The 17,809-nt window shown below is 40.2% G+C and overlaps 1 protein-coding gene across 4 annotated transcripts; it reads right to left on the bottom strand.

Moving 5' to 3' along the window:
• Nucleotides 1-5,355: 5,355 nt before the first annotated feature.
• Nucleotides 5,356-16,334, bottom strand: CAAP1 (caspase activity and apoptosis inhibitor 1). 4 transcript variants are annotated; one of them, XM_042874174.1, is made up of 7 exons: nucleotides 16,209-16,264; nucleotides 16,016-16,084; nucleotides 15,591-15,791; nucleotides 13,979-14,063; nucleotides 13,059-13,134; nucleotides 10,813-10,883; nucleotides 5,356-5,734 (listed from the first exon to the last, which is right to left on the bottom strand). In XM_042874174.1, exons 3-7 carry the CDS (start codon nucleotides 15,657-15,659, stop codon nucleotides 5,391-5,393), a joined length of 645 nt encoding a protein of 214 aa, XP_042730108.1. In that variant the 5' UTR covers nucleotides 15,660-15,791; nucleotides 16,016-16,084; nucleotides 16,209-16,264; the 3' UTR covers nucleotides 5,356-5,390. The 4 variants fall into 4 exon arrangements, with proteins under 4 accessions (XP_042730108.1, XP_042730114.1, XP_042730121.1 ...); XM_042874180.1 differs by lacking the exon at nucleotides 16,016-16,084 and having other exon boundaries at nucleotides 16,209-16,334; XM_042874187.1 differs by lacking the exon at nucleotides 16,209-16,264 and having other exon boundaries at nucleotides 16,016-16,141.
• Between the last annotated feature and the right edge of the window lie 1,475 nt (nucleotides 16,335-17,809).

The raw sequence follows: 17,809 nt of genomic DNA, 5'->3' as shown, positions 1-17,809 counted from the left end.
ACTTTATGTTTCTCAAAATTGCAAATCATTCCCTTTTATTCCTTTCCAAACCCTTTTTAAGCAGGAAATAAATGTGCTTATAAGTTGTTTATACAGCTCTGGTTCTGCTCTCGATATACAGCATTTTGAAATTGACATTGTTGAAGCAACACAGCCCCCTAGTGTGGACACATTTTAAAAGCTTTATTTCCATCGAACCATGAAACATTATCCACACTGCACATGGTAACAAATACAATTACTCTGTTTAAAAACACATGAATAATCAGTAAGTAGTACATAGACTGTGAAGTTCAATAGACAAAATAATCTAAATTTGAAGTGGTTTTGCTACTGTTCTCAAGTGAATATATCACTCCAACAAGACAGTATTAAACTGTGGACTTTTATTTCTGATGCCTCAGATTTCAAGGAGTGGAAGAAGCTAGACTAGTTATCACCCTATCGTGAGGCAACCTAGTGCCATTCTCAGCAGTTAGGTTTTCACACAGGCTGTTGAAACCCCAGATCCCAAGCCCACACAACACACAAGCCCACGCAGCACCAGGGCTGGTTATGCAGCCCTGATTCTGCTTCCGCATTCGAGCCTATCATTTCTTTGTGCCAATGTAGCAAAGTGGATTAAGGTGCTGACCCTGGTGGGGAGCAGTAAGAAAATAGTTAGGTCTGCTTTCTGATGTGGATTCCATTTAAACACTAGGGGCATAATAATGCTATGGGAGGGAGGAGATGGAGCAATCTAACTAAAATGCCTTCATAGGCACATTATAAGCATTTGTTCTTCACCAACTTCACATTCAGATTAAACACACTCCCAGTGTTCTACTTCTTCCTGTGTTCTTAGACAGGAAATACATTCCCTCAACACTTCAATATTTTTTTTTATTGAGCTATCTTTGGTGGTCACGTGTCACGTCCTGTGTTCCTCCAGTGACCTTAGAAGTCTTTGTATTTGTTCCAATGGATACATCTTAAACACAGACATGCAAAACTGCACCAGTTGTATGCAGCGGGTCAGGGGAGTAAAGCTGGGATCTGACAGATACAAACTGATTGACTCAAATCACAAAATGGAAGGTGGGACGGAAGATCATAGATTCAAGAACAGTTTTGCAGTCATGAGATACAGAATAAAAACAAAAAACAAAAAAAACTCGTATTTGAGTCTGGCAGCAATCAAGACAGATCCCATGGGAAAGGATTAAATTTTTCAACAGTTAAGAAAGTGATGGTGCACTGAGATGATTACTTATGCTCTACGATTTGATAACATTGTAATATATATAGTTCTGTTTTCCCTACAGTTTGATTAACTGGTGGAAGACATCTCAGCCTTTACTGACCTCAGATTTTTCTAAGCCTCTTCTATATCTTGTTAACATATTTTAATGTTAATGGCAAAAAGAGGACCAGAAAACAAACAAACCTAAGAAAACAAACCTGCAGCATTTTTACATTTTAGCATTTTTGTCATAAAGAAGGTAAACATTTTTATCACCATGTCTTGCAGATTGATTTCGCAATAAGCATTAAGTGTTATATTACTGGGACTCAATTGGAGGACTTCATAATCAGTTTTTAATTTGGTGTTCGTGCTGTGTTTGTGATGTTGCTGCATGAATTAACAACTTCACCTCCCTTCCTTAGTAAGGAATGGGTTTCTCAATTCATTTTAAGTACTACCTTCTGTGTAAGGGGCATGTCTACCCTCTTCAGTGATCCTATAAAGCTGTATCAGTACTTATGAATTTAACACAGGCTTATAAAATGCTATATAACAACTTCACATGTATTCATGGGCACAAGAGTTTTCTTCATTACCTATTTTACAGAAAACCCCCTGTAAGTTTTATCCGCAGATGAAAATGAAGTGCTTTTGGTTAAGAAAACCTCTTTTGTAGACTACCGTTAAAGACTAATGCTAATGAACAAGGGGCGCCCCATCCCTGGAGGTGCTCAGGGCCCGGTTGGATGGGGCTGTGGGCAGACCGAGTGGATGGCAGCCAGTCCACAGCAGGGGTTGGAGCTGAGTGAGCTTTAGGGACTCTTCTAAACCAAGCCATCCTATGGTTCTCTGATCTTTGTAGCTCTGACTGTGTAAGGACCCAGCTTGCTAGCAGATATTCTGTCCCATTGGAGGGTTCTCAGATGGTGGCTGCTCCTTCTCAAACCATACTCCTGTGACTACAGACAAGGCTGGTGATCACAGCAGAGAGATGAGATTCACAGCACAGTTCTAGTCTGCTCGTGTTTAAGACAGTAATTGAACTGTTGGAATGAGAACATCTTAAATCATCTACACTGTTGATCTGACATCCTATGAGATACCCTTTTATCTGCTTAGAAGTAACTTGAACTCAGCGATCAAAGCCTTTGTTCACTGTGATTAATAATTATAACCACTTTAAACAGAAAAATTAAAAAAAAAAATTTATGGCAGTCTTAAAAAAAAATGTGCAAGGCTCTCAGTGGGTCAGGCAAAACATTTTCCTGAGAGAGCAAATATTGTAATGAAAAGCGTTACCAACTCTACTGAATTTTCCTCAAGAGAGTGATTTGTCAGTGATTTGTCACTCCAAGCTGGCACCTGGAAGTCTAGTTATTATAGAAGCATATATATAGTGAAAGAAAGTTTGGCATTCTGGGGAGTCACACCAAATAGAAATACAGTCAGCCCTTCTCCCCAGAAACACACAGAGCTTCCTTTTACAGAACAGACAAAACCAGATACAAACCATTTCTGTTCCAGTGCAGAATAAAATCTTTCTCCTTATGCTGACCAGCATAAGTGTACAACCAACCAATTGCCAACCAAGTGGTTGATCCTGTAAGATTAAGAATTCATACATAATTCACAACTGCATACTTTACATACAAATTGCCTTTTCCTCCAAGTGATGCATTAATCTAAAGGAAATAAAAAAATTAAAAGGGATACGTAGCAGTGAGCAACAAACAGTGGCATATTGTTTTTGATACACCAGCTTTCTTACTGTTATATTTTACTGCAGACAGATTGGTTTGCTGTGCACACACTCAATGCAGGAAACACCTTGAGTCAGCTGATCTGATTGGCAATCTGAGCAACAATAGTACAAAACCATAAACGCGGATTAGCACTTCTGCCATCACTCGTACAAGGTCCCTCTGAAGGCATATACATATGTGTATTCATATACACACACGTGCAGCTTGCTCCAGAAGTAATGCCTCCTCTTTATTTCCATAAAAACTACAACTGATACGAAGAGCACAATCAGGCTATTTGATAAAGGAAACTCTCAGCTACAAATGACTCCTTCTCAACACATCATACCGTTAGTTCTGCATTTGCACCAGCGATGAACAGAGACTGCACGCCACACTTTTGTAAGCCTGCACCAGTGGATGAGACCCACTGTGATCACTGCTGAAAAGCACCACCCACCACCTCACTGCGCTCACACCCCCTGGATGGACTCCGTAAATATTCACAAGTATCAGTGAATGTCAGTGGGTGTCACTTTCTCCACACAGAGGAATTCAGTGACACAGCTTTGCTCCATATACACTTCCATGCCAGATGCCGTGCTGTCAGGCTGCCCCTCTGCTGCCAGCTCAGAAACATGTACCTACAACAAGTTTCCAGCAGACCTATGACTTCATTTATCATTACTTAAAACAGCAGCAAAATTCTAAGAAAGCAGTACTTAGTTCCAAATGGGAATCCATCGTTCTGTGGCAACACTGCATATACTTCTGGTGCATGAAAAAGAATTCCAATTAAACTGGATTTATACATGCCTTGTTGAGGACTGGATTTAGCATGAAGTACTTACTGCCTAGTGGTTGGTGGGAATACATCAGAGATGGACAGGAATCAAGGAATCACCTTTGTAGGACAAATTGACAAAGAAACCATAGGTATCAAAGGATCACATCCACAAGATTCATACCATAAAAAAATTATTTTCTGTACATAAATACACACAAGTTAATATGATTTTGATTAGCAGCCAAACAGAAAAATGGCACTACTTCTCAGAGATCAGAATTCTTGAAATTATGTCATGAAATCACAGCAGGAAATTTTATTCTATGGTACAAGTTATTTACAAACAAATTCATTTGAAGTCAAAAATAAAGAATTACGATTTTGTATATAACAGTTACAAATAAATGGCTTTTCTAAGAAACAAGTACACAAAAATTAGATTTTCCTGTTTACAGGGAATGTGAAATGGCTGTATCAATTTAGTATCAAAACTAAAGGGTCTTCAAAGTAATCTAATGTACCACACCCTACCAAATATTATGCCAAATATTTAAAAAACAACACTGTCAAGAAAAAGACTCCATTTTCTTTATTTCAGTTATGATACAACACAAAAGTGGAAAAGAGGAACATAATTAAACAACCACCAATATAAAAACCCTGGTATTTGTCACTTACAGGCACTTTCAAAACTCAGAAAATAAGAAAGTTCAACCGTTTATTCCAAAGCAAACCAACAAAAAAACACAACAACAACACGTTTAGCAAATCAGCTTTCTGAAGCCTAGCCACACTTTTAACCTTCTCAAAATGAATCGCTATTTAATTTAAATAGAACATTTGCATTATCATGACTTGGACCCAAGGAGAAACAAGCACCTCAGATCACAGGGAAGAATGCTGAAGGATGTCACACCACTGCAAAAAGAGTACTTCTAATAAGCAACAGACAAATCAAGTTTCTCAACTAAAAAGATGCAAATAAATAAAGCGGTTATTTTCCAGCCATGAAGATACACAGAACTCACTTCTATTTTGTCCTGAAGGCACCAGGTTCTTCATGGCATAGCTCCATACACACTGTGCCTCCTTGAAGATATAACCATGCACAGAGGCAGCTGGGTGCTCAGGGCAGCATCAAACCAACTCACTTGTGCTGCAGTTCATCTGTGCTGGGCATGAAGCAGCACACCAAAGGCAATGGAAGCAGTGAACAGTATCATAAGTGTCTGAATAAGGAATGTCATACCCCAGCCCAAATACACTTCAGCGCCGAAGAGAACAGAGCATTGGAAGGTAAAAGGGCCCATTGGAAAGTAAGAGTTGGTTGATACTCAAGCACCACTTCCTCCAACCTCAATATCAGTGCGTCTGCAAGAGCAAGAAATCAGACAAAGGTGGCAGAAGGCCTGCATGAATTAGCTAGGAGCTTATGGAAAAACTCAAGATAGAAAAAAAAAAAAAGGTAGTGGAGTCTCTTTCTCTGAAGATATTCAAAATACTCCTGAAGACTTGGCTGTGCAACCAACTGCAGGGAACCTGCTTTAGCAGGGGGTTGGGTTCATTCCAACCCCTACAACTGTGTGAATAAACACAACATCTTTCAAAAGATACTGAGAATTTATTGTAAACAATCTTAGTGCTGTTTTTTTACATCACCAGCCTTCATTAGAGCCTTAATAGCTCTGGCCCTCATTTCAAGCTCAAGGAGTTCTAGCTGCTGTGCTGATGGCTGAACATCTTCTAATGGAGGAACAGCTAAGCTTGCTGCTTTAGACTCCTTTGGGCAAGACTCTGCCAACCCCAGTATCTCATTCACACTTTTCTCAATGTCCTTCTGAAGGTCATCAATCTGACCAGCTCCACTCCTGACAGTGTCTTCTTGCACATCTGGGCTGCCTTCTTCATCACATGGACCCTCTATGTCACTATCATACGCATCTGCATTTATGCTGAGGACATCACTATCTTCTCCTTTACCTGCAACACAAATGCAACAATTGCAGTCAGACAGCCAACAGCGATTTTTCTTTTCCCATTAAAAAAAAATCAGTTCTGCTCAAAACACTCCTCATGGAGTGTATAAAGGGCAGCAAAAAAATCTACGAATTTGAGACAACTAATTCCCTTTGTTTTTCTTACTCATCTTTAAAAGCTGATCTAATTTAGACAGGTGTAAATGCATTTTTATGCCAATAAAAGAATGTATAGTATAGCAAAGCTGCACTACTAGGGAAACATATTCCTTCATATGGATGAATTTTACCAATTAAAATGCTATAAGGTTTTATAATCACAACGAAGCAGAACTGATTATTGTTTGTTATCTTTAAAGTAAGCTTAGTTTTCAAAATGCAGTTTTAAAAATAACATTTAAGAACTATTTTATTTAGTTTAAACGGAATTAGGCACTATGTCAAAAAAAGTACTGAAAGTTCATAGAAACTCCTACTACAGCATATAAATTCAAAATCTACCACAAAAGTATTTCAAACTTATTTAACTTACATCAGTGAAAACATAGGAAGAGCTATGGTATTCACTTTTAATGTCAGCTAAAAGACATAGCTCATTAAGAAAATGAATTAGAAGAGGCAGCGCAATAAATTAAAGGATAAAATAAAAGCCAAACTCAGAGAGTAAATGATCTCAGAATTTGGCTATAGAAAAACTATTGCTTCTGATACTTTGGCCTCAGAAATCATTAGTCTGATGCCAATATTTGTATCTTTGCAAAACTACCATTCACTGCTTCAAATAAAAAACATATAGCCAGATGATGATAATTACTGATTCTAAAGGCTTTTTAATTGCACAAGGCACAGCTATGTTCCCTCTTAATGAATAATGGGGATTTAGCCTCAGTGTTTTTGAAATATATATAATTTACCATGAATATTCTAAAAAAGTTTTCATTCCTGTATAAACTACTGTAATCTATAATGACTTATATGTAGCAAAAAATTGCTTATTAAGTATTTAGACAGTATTGCAAACCTGGTTGTAAAAATTTCTCAGCTCAGTAGAGCACACTAATGACAACATCAACAGCAATGGGCAAATAGTAAAACACATGAAATTCCACATGAACACAAAAAAGCATTATTTTATATATATATATTTTAACATGAGGGTAGCTAAACACTGGCACAGGTTGCCTGAAATAGTCATGAAGTCTCCTGCCATGGACATATTCAAAGCCCACCTGCATACAATCCTGGGCAATCTGCTCTGGCAGCAGGAGGATTGGGTGCAGATGACTTCAAAAGGTCACTTCTCTAAACCACTCAGTGACTCTGTGATTATTAAAACTAATGTCTGCACATCTGGCTTTAAACGGTTGTCTTTCACCTAACTTTTAGTTTGGAGGAGAGCTGGTGGTCGGGGTTGCTAGTTTAATCCATCTGTAAATTTGGTTCCTGAACATTTATCTGTAGGGCTAGAAGAATCATTGACTGTATGCATCATATAACAACAGAACTAGTGACACAGACAAAACCCAAGCAAGTGATCTCTCTGTGATTGTTGCCTTCAAATACCAGGCAATGACAATTTTTTAATAACCTGAGTATTACTAACACTGATAGTAAAGGTGTTTAAGTCATTCAGCTGCACCCGAAGCTCCATCTCAATGAAGGTGTTTGTGGAGGCAGTTGTTGGCTTGAGCTTGCAGGAGTTGTGTGAGGGCAGCACTGTCAGGCAGCAGTCGTGTGACTGAGGCAACATCGCCAGCTGCTCTCACCTGCTTCTAGAACCAGCATGTGGTTTTCTGCACATGAAGGCAGGAGCCCTCACAGAAGATGTCGAGGAGGCTGCCTCCTGTTTCCCCCCCAGCTCATCCTGAGCATGGTAAAGAAAGCAGAACCCCCAGCAGCTGCTCCCTTGCACAGGTGCACTCCAGTTCCACATGCAGGCAAGACATCCTTGCTGGCACTTCCTCTGCATCATCCAGCTCCAGGTGGAAGGTGTGCCCTGAAAAGGCCTCAGGGGCACAAGCAGGAGGTAGAGAACATTTTCCCCATGGTCACTCCACCTTTTGTAGGTGCAGGCCACTCCAATGACCCTCTGCAGCTGGGGTGTGAAGCTGCAGGAGCTGGGTCTGTGACAGGTCCAAAGAAGACCATCCACCAGCCCTTCTACTAGGTAGCACTTGTCAGCCATGTATGGTGCTACTGGGTGCTCTCTGGTAGCATTACATGTCTCCTCAGGTGTTATGGCCTGAACACATCAAGCATTTAGAATTTCTGTGTGGAGACAGAGCTGGACTCGATGATCCTTGGGGGTCCCTGCCAAATTGGCATTTCCTATGAAATAAACAACCCTGACTTTGGCCACTCCAGTATCCTTGGACTGTGCTTCTGCTCCCAGCCCTCCAACCACAAGGGACATCTGATGGCATCCTCCCCTTACATACCAATTTGGAACACCTCAAAATATTCTCAATAAAGGGGTGAACTAACATCATTTACAGACCAAGTTTCTCATGTTACTGCACAGAGACAGTCCAAATGAAAATAAGATGATAGAGAGAAATACTCAGTGTTAAACTACAAACCAATACGGGTAGTTGTTACATGGTGTTCATTAAATGACTGGAAAAGTACTGCTGCTGATTAAAGAAAACTGTTTCCTTACACAACAGGTAACCAAAGGTGTATCACTAATTTACCCACTTTTGCACTTTCTGTTCTGCCAATCAACACAGTGCCTGTGTCTCCCACTGCATTTTTGCATTTAAAAAAGAAAAAAAATACAGAATCATGCCTCAAAAAGATGAAAATTAAGGATGCTTTCATGCATCAAAGATTCTTTCAGCAGAGGATGGTGTCGCGATAGGACATGACTGCCATTTGCAATGAGGCAACAGTGCTTCATCATGGCAGGGACCACTGAAGGCAGAAAAGAATGATCCCAAAACCTCTGTAAATTTTACATTTGGGAGCTATGGGAAGAAGAAATTATAGTTTAGAGATTCTAGATTTAGGATTGCCACCTGTATAATCTCTACAGGTAAGTTTGCTTCCTGCCAGGGACAAACATCAGAGACATCAATAATAGGTTAATCAGGCCTGATAAACAGGTTGACTACTATCCACTCCTCATTCAAATTGGGTCCCAGATGGTTGTTGTAAGGAAACCACAAAACATTAAAAGAGACTTTACATCCCTTGGAAGGACAGTGAAGGAAATAGGAATGTAAGCAATGTTTCTCCTCTGCCCTCTCATTTGGAGGCTGGGACCCAAGAAGAAGGAAGAATATAGGTCGGGTAAATGACTAGCTGCATAACTGGTGTCACAGTCAGAGATTCAGTTTCTACAATCTTGGACAGGCCTCTGAAAGACCAAAAACGTGAGCATGAGACAGGACAAAAATTGAACAGGAAGGACAAGAATATTCTGAAAGCCAGCTGGACTGATTAATAGAGCTTTAAAGTAGATTTGATGAGAGAAGGGGCGGAATTCTATGTGAGCAAGAAGGGAATGTTGTCACTTCAGGAAACAGTGGGGGGAAAAAACTCAGAATTGTCTCAAGGGATCTGATGGGGGCTCCTCTGAGAAGGTAATACTGCTGACAGCCTGTCTTAACTGCATTTACATGCAGCCTGGAAAATAAGCAGGAAGAGCTGGAAGCCACAACACAACTAGAATACTACGATCTAACTGTGATTACAGAAATGTGGTGGGATGATTCCCATGACTGAAGAATAGTAATCAAGGGCTACAAGATTTTCAGAAGAGAAAGACAGAGAAAGAGGGTCAACGGAATTGATGTCTATGTGAAAAAATGGATGGAGTGCAAAAATCTACCTTTGAGAAACTGTCATGAGCAAGTTGAGAGTTTGTGGGTGAAAATGAGGGATGAGACCAATAAAGAACAGCTGGCAACCAGAGTCTACCACATGCCAGCTGAGCAAGGGGAGCCTGTGGATGAGCCTTCTTGCTTCATGCCAGGCTGCAAACAATCCAGGACATTCCTGGAATGCACTGAGGACAACTTCCTGGTCCACATTAGACCAACCAGAAGAGAGGTGTTATTGGAACTGGGGCTATCACCAGTGCAGAGAAGCTCATTAAAGAGACTATGATTGGGGCTATATTGATTATGCTCCGGGAGAACAATTCACTGGGTGAAATCCCCTGGGAAGCTGTCCTTGCATAAAAAGGAGAGAAGGAGAACTGGCAACTCTTTAAGGATGCCTTTATGAGAACACAAGAGCTCTCTGTCCCATGGTACAGGAAAACAAGCAGAGGAAGCTGGAAACTGGCATAGCTGAACAAGGACCCACTAGTCAAACTGAGAGAAAAGAAGGACATATGTAGGGAGTGGCAGCAGGGACATGCAGCCTGGGAAGAATACAGGAATGCTGTCTGGAGAAGTAGAGGTGGGATCAGGAAAGCCAAGGTGCACACTGAACTGATTAGACAAGGGAAGTGAAAAACAACAAGAAGGGGTTCTACAGGTACATTGTTCAGAACAGACAGACCAAGGAGAGCATACCCCCTCTGATAAATGAGAAAACTGGCTAGAACAAACATGGAGAATATACGGAGAAGGATATGCAGAACAAAGCTTTCCCTCTGAGAGATCTGAAGATTTGAACACTTTTGAAGGCAATGACTTCAAGTAAAAGATAGCAATCACCACTCCTCATGACTGCTAAGCAGCATTTCCATAGAACTCAGCTCTGCATAATCATTCAAAGCAAAGTATCAAAAAGACTGAACATGATTAAGTTACAAGCAGTTCTTCAGCAGTTATCATGTTCTTCTGCGAATGTCAAAACAGACTAATGCAGTCTCACAAAGTAAAACCAACTATCAAATGGAATAGATGGTAAAAGCAGTACTAGCCCCTCCCTGCATTAAAAAAATTGAAATAAACCGAGTTCCTTTCAGCTGAAACATGAGATGTGAAGAGTCAATGAGCCTTGCAAAAGCATTCAGCCATTTTCTGGAGGCCAAACTACCAAAACTACTTTTGTTTGTTTCTAACCAGAAAAATATTTTAAAATCTCAGTCTCACAGAACTGAAAAGACAAATTTTCTACTCTACATACCTTGTTTTGATTCCTGACCTTCCAGCTTGTCTTCTCGCAAAGAAGAAGTGGAGTCTATGCTGTTGTCCTGCCTGGAAGCAAAAGAAAAGACATTCCAATCTATGTTTTTCACAATGTAAAGAGTACATTTCAAGAGTACTAAAGAAATTACACGGTGGTAAAGCACCCAGCTTTTCTAAGCATTTGAAAATGAGCTATCATTTGTTACACCTAACGAGCTCCAAGGATGAAGTAACTATTTTCAGTACACTGTTGTCTTGCACAATACCAATTCTCACTGATAGTGTCTCCCTAACCATAGAAGTTTGTCTGTAAAACTCAGCATAAAATGTCAGAGTTAAATCACTTGAAAAACTATAGTTTCAGTTGCATTCAGATCATATTTACTCTCTTCATTTGAATTAAGAAGCTGTTTTCATTAAGTTATTGTCACCCTACCACCACCCATCTTTTCTGTAATACAGTATCACTTTTTCACTAAGGGCTGCTTCTTAAAAGGAAACGAAACTCAATTGCTAAGTAGTATTCAATATACATGTTTGTTTCTTCAATTTACTGTTTTTTGCTGCAAAGTTACACATGCTTTATGAAACAGATTTATGAAATATTAAATCACAGGAGAAATACTGGAATTTCACTTCTCTCACTCAATTTTCTAAAAATCTGATGTGTGATGAAATACAATCAAAAGAAACAACTTTAATGACTTTATAACTTGTTCTGAACAAAAATGTGAGCCTTCTGTTGAACCAAAATTACTGACTAGACCTGGAATTTAAAGTATTATAATTATCTTTCCCAAATCTGTTTCTATTCAGTAAATTTGGATGAACTTACCAAACCAGCAACTAACAAGTACCTTAACAAGCAGACACTAGTATTAAGACCACAGTGTTTCAAGGCATTTATTAAAGTTGTGTACTGAATGTGTGGACCATCTTTACAAAGATGATCAGGGTGCTGCAGCACCTCCCCTATGAAGACCAACTGAGTTCAGCCTGGAGAAAAGAAGGCTGCGGGGTGACCTCATTGCAGCCTTTCAGTACCTAAAGGGAGCCTACAAACAGGAGGGGAATCAACTCTTTGAAAGGGTTGATAACTGCAGGACAAGGGGAAATGGTTTCAAGTTGAGGGAGGGAAGGTTTAGGTTGGATGTCAGGGGGAAATTCTTTACAGAGAGAGTGGTGAGGTGCTGGCACAGGCTGCCCAGAGAGTTGTGGATGCCCCATCCCTGGAGGCGTTCAAGGCCAGGTTGGATGAGGCCCTAGGCAAACTGGTCTAGCATTAAATGGGGAGGTTGGTGGCCCTGCCTGTGGCAGGGGGGTTGGAGATTCATGATCCTTGAGGTCCCTTCCAACTCTGGCCATTTTGTGATTCTGTGACCAGCTGTAAACAAGTCAGCAATCAAAACAGAAAATCTTCTAGCTTTCCTACGTGCTTACTGTATTATATTGTTGTATCTTCTACAGATTCCTGTGGACTTAGATTCCTAGAATTTGATACATTGTGGGTACATTGTGGGTACACTAACACTCTTTTCCCCTTGACTACTTTTTTTTAGAAATTGTCAGAAAGAGGTTACTCTTTCAATGTAAAAGTCACTTAGTAACATACTATGCAAGACTTGTGTCCTTAAAAAGACAGAAGTATTTTTTTTAAAAAGGTTAAAAACAAACAAACAAACAAAAAAATGGCCTTTGCAAAAGTGCAGATGCCAGCCTAAGAATGAGCAACTACAAACATCGGTACTCGAAACTCCAGACATTATGCTACATCCTCAACAGGAACACAGGAACTGTTAAGTGTCAGTGCCGCTCCAACGGGGAGAGGAATGAAGGACCAGAAATAAGGATGGAAGGAAAGCAATACATGTCAGCCCAAAAACTCTTTACAAGAAGTTCACGGATTTCAGTGGGAAGGGTTATTCAATCCACTGTAGTTCAACTGAAGAATGTTAACATGAATCACACAATCTCACTTTTGCAGCATATGTTCAGTTATCACAACTGAACTGATGGGAAGTAATGCCAGTGTGAAACTCATTTATCTAACATTATCAAAACACGTTTGGATGCGTAATGCTTGCTAGCACTAACAGCTCACTGCCATTTTACCAAAGTAATTATATAATTAAGGTTAAATCAATTGAATCTCTAAACGCTACATTTGATCACTCTTCATGAAAAAATCCCAATTTTGCTTTCAGTATTTCTAAATTAAGTTTTGAACTGTTTTCTTTTACTCACTGACTGACTGATTCACCTCCAGTCTTGTCTTCTCCATCACCATCCTCGTCAGTATCAGAATCAGCTCCACTCTTGCCTAGGTATACACAATTTCAAACATGCAAGTTTAGGCACCTAGCACAATTAATGCTATATAGTAACTTTAATTATCTCTACTGAAATCTGAAACAGTTGTTCTAAAGTCAGACATGGACAGAAACAAAAAGCTTATTCACAGGATATCTGCTAACACATGATTAACATTTTTCAGTTACACATTTTTCAGTACCACAATATGATAGGCAATAAGAATAAAGCACAGGAGACATAAGTAGTACAAAGTACTCTCTACTGTTCAGGATTCAACTGTTCCACTTGATTGAGAAGACAATAACAATAAATTCTGGAGACCTTAGAAACTAAGAGGAAATCCAGGAAGATACTGAAACACTGCAACATCATGCCCGTAATAAAAATGTATGAACTGCGTGTCTCAGCAGAGCAGAGACATGCACCAAGAATTCTTTAACTACCCTGAATAATCTAGTGCAACTGTTAATAGTGTTGATCTAGTATTGTGGAATATAAGACTTCCCTTGCAGAGAACTAGGAGGTAACTTAACATTAGTTTACCCAAAGTAATGGACTCCAAACAGTTCTTCCGAATTCCTGGCTTTGCTTCATCACATTCAAGCCAAAACTTTTGTTCTTAGTTTGGGTACTATGGAAAGGAACATTACACAGTCATTTTTGAACATGTCCCTAACACCTTCAGAATTACTGGATGTTTTTACCAAGGATTAAAAGGTCAAGACTAGCATATACATACATATATTTATACATACATAGCAGTACCTGGAAACACAGGCGCAGTTAAAGGCAGACTACTTTTGCTTTCCTTATGCTCTGTGTACAGTGGTGCCTAAAAGTTTCATTCATACCTTCAAGTATCTTCAACAGTTTTTTTTCAGACAACATCTCCAGCTGCTCCAAGCAAAGCCTTTTGATTTCATCCATGGAACAGCTCTAAGAAGACAGACAGACAGACAGGCCACAGGCTAGTAAACATTTCTGAGGAAAGAATAATTACAAACGCTAAGTAGATCTCCAGCCCTACATAGTAATTCAGAATCTATTCACTGTTCTAACTTGCTCTGATGTTACTACTGAAAAACATTAGGTAGCTGATTTTAGTGTAACAACCACCAAAAACAGTCGAGGATTTTCAGTTCATTTGTGTTTTGCTCAAAAAAAAAAAATAAATAAATAAATCAAGCAATACACAGTATTAGTTACTTGATTGTTGGGACTTCTCACTGCAGCTGTAACACTGATCAGTACAAATAATGGGACAGAGGTTTCAAGCACGGAAGACCAAACTGACTGCAGCCCAGATCATCGGTATTTTTCTGTCATTCAGGAGGAGGTGAACTACATAATTAAGCCTGCAAAAACCAAAGTCAATTGTTGAGTCCAAGTTCACAAATGGAAGTCAACAATGGTACTGACAAAGCACCAAGAGGAATTACGTATCACGGTTTAGCATAAAAAAGAAGCCATAAAAATACATAAATTGTGATTCATTTCTCATGCTTGATATCACACATTTATTTAGCCTATGGATATTCCAGCTACTTCCACATATTTTGTATTTCTTGGTGTCCTCAAGGTGAAATGATAATTTTGCATTTCTAAATGAACTACAATGCCATTTACACGTACGAAAATTAATCAGTACTGAACATCTGATCTAACACACGATTTTACTGTCACTTTCATCCCAACACTACTGTGTAATTTCTTTTCCACATCAGTTATGCCTTTGCCTCTAACCACACTACTCCATTTCTCTCAGATAAGAAATGAGTTACACTGCATGCAATTTACTGAGCTTAAAACGTCTGTCCTGCCTCACTTATACCAATATAGACTTATAGATTAAAATAAAAAAATAAGACAAAAATTGAAAACCTATTAGTTAACACTAAACTAAAACAGCACAAAAACAGCACTCCACTTGGAGCCTCCCTCTCTGTACAGACTGCTTTTGTATTTTCACCAAGTCCTGCTCTTCACAACAGTCAAAAAGCATTCTAAGTCAATAAAATACTACAGGTACTCCTATTAAACCCCAGAAAAGTAACAGCTTCAAGAAGCTGTTTAACTAGAAAGGATTTTATTATTTTAAGAAACTTGGATAGCTCAAACGCAAATCAAGCTTTTATTAACACATCAGAATACTTACCACTGAACATGACTGAACTCATTCCATGCAATTAGAACTCCTCTTACATATGAATAACAAGTACAGACAGGTGCTATAAAAATAGCTGCCCAGTTCAGTTACAGCAGCACGGAAAAAAAGAGTAAGCTGTGGAACAACCACATGAAACCTTTAAAAAGTCTCCCTTTTTAAGACTTGATGTAATCTTTATTTAAGAAATATATAGGCAAATTTTAAGCTGAAAGTCCACTACCCCTGAGAAAGAAACGTGTTTTGCTACATGAGCATTCAAGCTTCTGCAAAGCACACACAAGAAGGCATTTCAGTACCTTTAAAATGTCAGGCAGCATCTTCTGTAGTTTCTTCTCCCCTATGACACAGAAACACTGCTGAAGCATTTCCTTCTTGTCTGCAATGTAGAAACTGACTGGTTTGAGAGACACGCTGAGATCTAATCCCCCTTCCTCTACATCACTGAGTTGCTCGGATTCTTCTGTTTTTTCTCCAGGTGGCACATTGCATTTTTCTTCCTGAAATCAAAAAGACAAGTACAGCTTTCACGTCTTCCAGAAACTCAACACTTCACCAGCGACAGTGACAGGTTTTTGCTTCACACTCGTAAGACATCTCGAAATGGAATTCTGAGTTTTCAAACACCGTTTTAACTTCGGGAGCGTTACAAAAGATATTACCAAAAATTGCTGCGCTAAGCGAAACGGAGCAGCGCGGTGACAACACAAACAAAGAAACAAACCTCCCTTCCCACTAACTCACAGGCTGCCAAACAACTACAGGCATCTCCGCAAGGAAGGTCAGCCCGGACCTGCAACGAGACCATACGAGCCGCTCACCGAGGAGCCCCGTCACAGCGCGGAACGCCTCAGAGGAAGAAAGGCAAGGCGCGAATTCCCTCCCGCCCTCCATCTCTCCCGCTTTCTGCCCGTTACCTCCGGCGCGCCGCGACCGGACTCGGCGCTGCGCCGCTTCCTGTCGCCGCCCGCCGCTCCCTCAGGGCAGCAGGAGCGGGAGCGCCGCCGCTTCTTCTCCTTCCGGCCCGGCATGACCCCGCGCTCGCGCCCCGGGCGGCGGCGACGGTCGGAGCGCCCTGCCCCGGCCCGGCCCGGCCCTGCCGCTTCCGCCGCGCAGCCCGCCCTTTCCGGGGCGCCGCTGCCCGCCCCGCTGCCTGAGCGCCTTCTCCTTCCGTTTCTCTGCGAGGGTTTTGGTGTTGGCGTGCCGAACGCCGGGCTGGATCTTTTAATGTACCTTTTCTTGTTATTTCCAGAGTGTGTTTATGAACAAATAACTTTCGGTCTGTGAAACCAGGGCAGTTTTCACGTAAGAGAGAAAGACCACGGTAACAAAATCAAAACATGAGTATAGATTTCTTAGAATAGCGCTTGTACAAACAGCTACAGAGTACAATATGTGGAAGCTGGAGGGTCAAGAACAATTGTATACAGGCACCTGAAATACCGAAGTATTTCCTGAAGGTAGCATTCTAGGATGGATTCCTAGGGGTGGTTTGATCTATTGGTAAACTGTTTAAATCCCGTGTAATGCCATGATCTGTCTTGTACTTGCACCCACAATCGATCAGCAGTGAGAGACAGTGATGAAGGCTCTGATCAAGGCTGTTTGTGATTATATGTATCTGAAAATTCATCAGAATTGCAGCAGGATGCGTGCAGCTATGGAGCTGAGTATGCGTACTCATCTGACAAACAAGTTTGCTGGAAACACAACGCAGTTGAGCTGAGATGGAGCAGAAAAAGTGAGAGCTCTTGGTCACAAAATCTGCCATAGATGATGCAGACATGTATTGCAATGAAGAACAACTGTGCCGGAAAAACTTGACCTTTTTTTAATGATTTCCATTCTGGTAATATAATTACTTATTTTGAAGTCACACTGAACTTTGGCCATCCTAGCTCTAAACAACAGTGGCACATGTGTGGGAGTTCTGCAGTTTTTCATTCCCCAGCAGGCACAGGGTAACAGAACTATCACTAGGATCTGTGAAGCTGATTAGGAGCCTGACAAATTTCCTGTACAAGGAAAGGCAGAGACATGGTTCTCTTCACCCTGGAGGAGACAAGACTGAGGAAAGATCCTATCTTACAAATATCTAAAGGGCAGATGTATAAGAGTTTTGGGGACAGGCTCTTTTCATAGGTGAGCAGTGGTAGATTAAGGAGCAACAAGAAAATGTTGGAAAGCAAGATTTCCACACAAACACAAGGAGGAACCCTTTTCAAAGACACCACAGTGATTTTTATGAAATCACTTCATAAAATTTGACTTCACTGGTTTCTGCTATTGCCTGTCACATTACTTGCATTTAAGTTCCTCCTGCATTCTCTTAAAATAGTCTCATTTTCTTTTTTATCAACTAATGCATTCTAACATATTTCGAAGTAAGAGTTTTGCTATAAATCAGTAGAAAAGTTAATCTAAGAAGCTTGTTTAAGCAATTTTGTAAACTGAAAAACATTTAGCACTGAAGCACTGTCTATATAGCAGTTTAAGATTCCACTCTTCAAAAAGTCAC

Source organism: Lagopus leucura, unplaced genomic scaffold (genome assembly GCF_019238085.1).
Source record: "Lagopus leucura isolate 7727_CA_CO unplaced genomic scaffold, USGS_WTPT01 Super-Scaffold_54, whole genome shotgun sequence".
NCBI lineage: Eukaryota > Metazoa > Chordata > Aves > Galliformes > Phasianidae > Lagopus > Lagopus leucura.
This window is presented reverse-complemented; position numbering and strand designations above follow the sequence as displayed.